General features: G+C 29.6%; 3 protein-coding genes and 1 long non-coding RNA gene across 9 annotated transcripts in view; 2 read left to right on the forward strand and 2 right to left on the reverse strand.

Annotated features, from left to right (window-relative positions):
* Positions 1 to 968, forward strand: part of LOC102671489 — a 4,310-nt gene extending 3,342 nt beyond the window's left edge. The window contains exons 8-11 of one of the 2 annotated variants that reach the window (XM_031511067.1): positions 1 to 100; positions 155 to 297; positions 360 to 495; positions 570 to 968. The exon at positions 1 to 100 is cut by the window's left edge and continues 7 nt beyond it. In XM_031511067.1, coding sequence (XP_031366927.1) covers positions 1 to 100; positions 155 to 297; positions 360 to 495; positions 570 to 751 — 561 coding nt within the window. In that variant the 3' untranslated portion in view covers positions 752 to 968. Of the gene's footprint in view, positions 101 to 154; positions 298 to 359; positions 496 to 569 lie in introns of those variants that run through there. The other variant, XM_031511066.1, reaches the window with a different exon arrangement.
* A 150-nt stretch (positions 969 to 1,118) lies between these two features.
* Positions 1,119 to 2,832, reverse strand: LOC102672111 (eukaryotic translation initiation factor 6). The gene is made up of 6 exons (XM_006616916.2): positions 2,551 to 2,832; positions 2,286 to 2,371; positions 2,024 to 2,199; positions 1,776 to 1,952; positions 1,528 to 1,709; positions 1,119 to 1,445 (listed from the first exon to the last, which is right to left on the reverse strand). The coding sequence occupies exons 1-6, from the start codon at positions 2,655 to 2,657 to the stop codon at positions 1,436 to 1,438; spliced, it is 738 nt and encodes a 245-aa protein (XP_006616979.1). The 5' UTR covers positions 2,658 to 2,832; the 3' UTR covers positions 1,119 to 1,435.
* Positions 2,833 to 3,458: 626 nt separating this feature from the next.
* LOC102672945 (kin of IRRE-like protein 2) overlaps positions 3,459 to 5,949 on the reverse strand; it is a 123,898-nt gene continuing 121,407 nt past the window's right edge. For both annotated transcript variants that reach the window (XM_006616924.2, XM_006616923.2), the window contains exon 13: positions 3,459 to 4,232. In XM_006616924.2, coding sequence (XP_006616987.1) covers positions 4,128 to 4,232 — 105 coding nt within the window. In that variant the 3' untranslated portion in view covers positions 3,459 to 4,127. The remainder of the gene's footprint in view (positions 4,233 to 5,949) is intronic.
* LOC102672845 overlaps positions 4,071 to 5,949 on the forward strand; it is a 104,706-nt gene continuing 102,827 nt past the window's right edge. For all 4 annotated transcript variants that reach the window (XR_004150706.1, XR_004150708.1, XR_004150705.1 and 1 more), the window contains exons 1-2: positions 4,071 to 4,331; positions 5,285 to 5,488. This is a non-coding gene — a long non-coding RNA (uncharacterized LOC102672845). The remainder of the gene's footprint in view (positions 4,332 to 5,284; positions 5,489 to 5,949) is intronic.

The raw sequence follows: 5,949 nt of genomic DNA on the forward strand, positions 1-5,949 counted from the left end.
GCTTTATGTACAAATGGGTCAGTTATAACAAAATTTTTTGCATTTTATCCAGAAAGAAAAGTTTCATTGTCTCATTGGTTACATTATTGGATATCAAAAGGTATGTAATCAATAAAATGTGAATCAACAATATAGATATACCAGCGTATTTTAGGTGCTGCACCCATAGCAACACTAAATTTACAACATTGTGGAGAAGGATGTGATATTCCAGATGCATGGCATCATCAAATGATATTTGGTGTTGGACAAGCGGGAATTTATTTAACTAATCCATTAGAATGTTTACCTGAACAGGTTTGTTATTATTTAAATAAATTAATTACTTAACTATTATATAAATTTAATCAATTTTTTAGTATGTTTGGCATCAACTTGTAAGTCCTAGTATTTTACTAATACGAAGAGCGGATGTCTTAGCTCATTGGAATCCTAATACAGACTTAACACCACTCGCTGCTATGGATCAAAAGTGGCGAAAGCTCAATGTTTTTGGTATGCATATTGTTTAAACAATTGGAAATTTATTCTATAAAAATATTTAATATTATTTTTATATCGTTTATTAGGTCAAGTTGTAAATATGATACGCGAAGCAATGACCCAGAGACGTCAACTCAATAATTTATCTACTGGAGTAACTCACATTCGTATTCCTGCATCTTATCAAGCAGGTATTACATTAGTTATGTGTGCAGACTCTTCAGCTGCTTCCGAATTGTTACATACCGAACAATTACCATTACTCTAGTCTTGTTGATCAAAATTATTAAAATTCAGGCTGCCCCTTTTTATTTGTAATAAATTTAATTAGCAGGCTGATCCGCACAATGTTATTCACAATAGCTCATTTACTAAATAAGGTGGGGTCAGAATCGAAATAATTTACATTTTTAACACAAAAAATGTTTGTATTCAAAGAGAATATTATTGATTAAAATATATTTCAATAGAATATTTCTGTTTTATATGCAGTTATATTTTATAAATTCATATATTAAAAAAATATTAACAAAATTAAAAATTTTTGTGATAAGATATTTTCTAATACATGGTATCAAGTTGTTTTTGACATTAAATATAATAAAGGTAAGTATTAATTTCTTTCTATATAATTAGATTAAGATTTTATTATTGAATTTATTTATTTATTTTTATTTTTTTTATTTTTTTATTTTTTTTGAGAATTGAAAATTATATTACAATTAATCATTGTTTGAGTAGTCCATAGTAAAACTTAATATATTTTATATAAATTTTACAGAATTTTGTCACAATTTTATATTGGAATTATACAGAAAATGTGCTTGATGAAATTAGTTTGAAAGCACAATATTATTATTTTTTTGTGCATTTGTATTGACATAAATATTGTATTTATGTACATACATAGCCTACTGTTAATCATTTTTACACTCTCTTAGAGAGGTTGATTTTAAGACATACTGAAATAAATAAAAAAGATATTAGTTAGCATTACAATACATTTGAATGTTAATCTATAATCTATAATCTAATGTACATTACCTTTCTATAAGTGATGCACGCATAGTTGATGTAATGGCAGCTGGTGCAGCTTCATTAAGTTTAAAAACACTTTCAATAACTGAAAGTTCTGTTGAAGTTGTATCCATACCACAAAAGGACACCCAATCATTTACAACCATTCCTGCAGCTATAACATCACTGCCTCTATTTACTGTACCTGCCTATATATTTCACTTTGATAATAAATATTTAAATTTTTTATTTTTTAGATATGAAAATTATCTTACAGCAAGTGGCACTTGTAACAAAGATGACAATTCATCTTGATCTTGTATAGATGTTTTTGGATGCACTAATCCACCTTGATTTGATAATACAGAATATGATCCTACTAAAACATTACTTGCCACAGTTTGTCTAAATACTTCTACATTCAATGTATCTGCTAAAATTTCTTCTGTTTCCTGTAGAATTATATCAATTATAAATATTGCAATAGGACAAGCTTAATATTTATTTTTGATGTAATACTTACTCTATCAAGATCAGGATGTACTAAAGCAACATAATCATTGCAGGCAATAACATTACCCAAGGCAGATAATCTTTCTTCTACTCTTTGTACTTTAACCTTATCTGGTAGTGAATTTCGTATGTGCTGTAATTCTGTGTCCGTCGTCGTATTTGGAACCAACAATCCATTTTTATTTCCTGTTTAAATATATATATATATATTTTTTTTTATTTAAACACAATTAATCTCAAATATTGAAGGTTAAAATTTTAATTTTGCTTACCAACGCATAATCGTCCAATTATACGACATCCTGCAACTGACGCGTGTATTACAGGAATAGTTTCGGCTAATTCTGCCTCAAACACACTGTAATTAATCAATAATTTACATTTCATAAATTATGAATATTTTATGTCAACACATGTCACATGTTATAAACTTAACAAATCATTTGAGAAAATTATTGCGCAATATAATGTAATCTTCTATAGTTTGTTATTGATGCGATTATAGATAAAATGGTATCGATTTATACTTATCTTTACCTGTAAAAATTCTCGGAACCACCAATTGCTACGAGGCAATAAGAATTTGTCAACTTGGAGAAAACTCCAACTTCATTATTATTTTCGAATTGCACACGTACCGCCATAATTTTAACGATATAAATTTACATTAGCGTACTGAATTTAGAAATTGTTGCGGTATCTTTATCAATTTTTAAAATATACACGCTAACCTATATTTCAAGTACGTAATTTCTTCTAAACGCTAACACGAGGTTTATATCATGAATTACGAGATACTGATTCAGTACAGACGTAGAAGAGAAAACATCACTAGATTATTGTATCTGCCCTCTTGCGATGAAATATTGAAATTATGTTATTTCAAAATTTATCATGAAGTTTCTACTCTATATAATATTCGAATAATTTCGTCATTATGTATAATCATTTGAAACGTTTTTCTTATTTCGAATAATATAAATTTCATTGTGTTCAGTATAAAAAAGATAAACGAAATACGAATTATTTTGTCAAAATATATTATCTGAATTACTAAAGTGCATTTTATTCAAAATAATTTTATTTTTGTTATAATAGATAAATTATACTTACGTTTTCTAAATAGTATACGAATGTTTAAAATATATGTGAGTATATAACATTTTTTCATAATATATTATAAGTCTTATATTCACATTTCAATGATTTAAACAAAATAACAAATTGCATAAACAAACATGCAATGAGGTATTATTAATATTTATAATTAATTAACATAAGTGATGTTTGCACAATTCCTTTATTGAAAGTTTTTTCATAATATTAGCAACAATTATGTGGAAAAAAGAAATATATTCAAATCGTTGCGTTAATTTTTGAACATTCGATAATGTACATGAACATCATCATAAATTAGTTCGTTTAATATTAAAAAAACCAATAAATATTCAAAATTACCGTTTTATTAACAACATTATCGCAAGCATTATAAATACCCTTCGAATATAGTTTTCATTTTGATTGGTACCGACATCGTAAAGATCGTCTTTGTCACGGCAGTATTATTTTATAATAATGGCAGTATTATTTGCGCGAAAATGATTTTTCACTATGAAATCTATTAACATAAATTAATTAATATTAAAGTTCACAATATTGTCGAGTTCTTCAATAGTCTCAAATTATAAATGCCGACAATATCAATCGAATAGTGCTCAGTGTTCTTATTCGAGCGATAATTTCCTTCGAATCTGTACAGGAAAAGGAAATTTGTCGCACGAAAAAAGAAGAGAAAAAGAATTCAGAACAAAGATTCGTTGGTTGGTATCAATATCGATCGACGATATGAAACATCTCACTTCGCGTCGGATACGTTGTACGAACGTAACAAAGAGGTGAGCGAAAGAGAGGTGGAAAAGATAGCAAATTATACATTGATTTCCTTTGATTTGATTTTATGCCACTTTTCAGTCTCGTCCTATCGATTTTTCTACCATTTTCATCGTTATTTTCTTCTCATTTCTGATGTTTTTTTTTATTTTCAGTTTCTTGTAGGATGCGCGCATGTGTGCGATCAATGTGTACATCAATAGAAAATAGAAATAGTAAAATCTTCAGTTTGAACTCGGCTTGAACGTCGTGTACTGCGGCGGCTTCTCGATCTTGCAGTGGGGCTTCAGGGTTGCTAAACGATCTGGTTTGAGAAACAGCTGCTCCCCCTGCACAATTTTCATCTTAAGGATCTTAAGAGAATACGAATCTGGTCGCGTTCAAGGCACGCGTATAACCAGAAGCATCGGACAAATAAAACTCTACAGGTATATATGTACATATGCTACGGGTGATTACATGACATTTGGGAATGGTAAACTATATATATATATAATATATATAAGTGTGGTTTGTGCAAATATTTTCGTATACGAGAAAGAAACAGGGCCGTTTTATATCTCGGATAATGATCGGCTCATTGTTTTCTACGTCATTGTTACATATATACTTATTGATGACCATTCATTATTGCGTATCAATATTGACACGGTTACCAAAATGATGCATTTTATTACGTAAACATGTTGATAAACAAAATATGGCAAATAACAATTGCACGATATAAATAGAAATTATATTTTCAATAATGTTATATATTTTAATATACTTTTTATAAACGCATCATTTTGTTTGATCACAATATAATATAAACGTATCTAATGAGTTTTGAATATTCGCAAATACAAAATGAATATATGCGTGTACATTAATATTATTGATATCGATGTAAATAATGTAAATATATCGGCCTGATAAACGATTTAAATAAATATTTAAAGTGGTTAGCTAATCAAAATTTCATAATACATTGGAATTCTTGTTTAATCTAAATATTTATGCTTTTCCAAGGCAAAACTCTTCATTCTCGTTTCATAAAACGGTCCTGAATTCATTTAAAATCTTGTATCAAACGGGAGATTGGGAATGTGAAGCAAACAGTGCTCGTTGTTACGCAAACATGTCGCATACCGCATACGAGTTCCAAAGAGAATAGATTTCGTATTGATAATTCGTATATCCGCACAACATGCTCGCAATCGTTTTCACGAGTGTGAAAAGGATATTGCTGGGTTTGATGACAAACGGACAAGCATACGCATTTGTATGATTATTTTTTAATGATAACATGATACACGAAAGAGAGTACTCGAAATTTGTTCGAGCTGTTTCTACGCAAAATGTCATACAGCATCGTCTCACGTAGATTGCTCGGTTACAGGTTATGAACGAAGTGGCATCAATGATAGTTTCGAGATGCGAGCAGCAAAGCTAATTAATCGTTACAATGATTTTGCGCAATGATAATGACGATTCGCGATCGGACGAAGTGCAAATGAGATGAAATGGAGGAAAGAGAAAGAGAGAGAAAGAATGAATGAAACAGAAAGAGTGGGAGAGAAGAACGTCTCGATGAATATAAAAGGTATGCATACACAAATGTTAACATGCACGTGGAATTTGCGATGTCGTAACATGCTTGATAATGATCTTTGTCAAACGCAAATCAAGGGAATATTCCCTCGAGTCATTAAAATTAAATCTTTTACGATTTAGCAATTATACCGTGCACGTTCTACATCTGTTCAAGGATTGGTTTAAGTAAATAGTCGTATGCTTTTCTCTATCGATTTTCGAAGAATCAGTTACACGTGTGTACAACGTAAAACTTAACGTTTATTGAGTCGCGGAACTATCTTGAATAATCGTTAACTTCGATTAATGATTAGCATTATGGTAACCTATTTGTATTGAGCGGCGATTCTCGCTAATTACCGATACGCTTATTTGAACGAATAGATCGGTAATCGAACATACGATTATCTGTGGCTTTTAATTACACTGGCGGATGCACACTGTCCGATTATAATAATAATAATAATAATA

This window comes from Apis dorsata, unplaced genomic scaffold, assembly GCF_000469605.1.
Source record: "Apis dorsata unplaced genomic scaffold, Apis dorsata 1.3 scaffold_286, whole genome shotgun sequence".
NCBI lineage: Eukaryota > Metazoa > Arthropoda > Insecta > Hymenoptera > Apidae > Apis > Apis dorsata.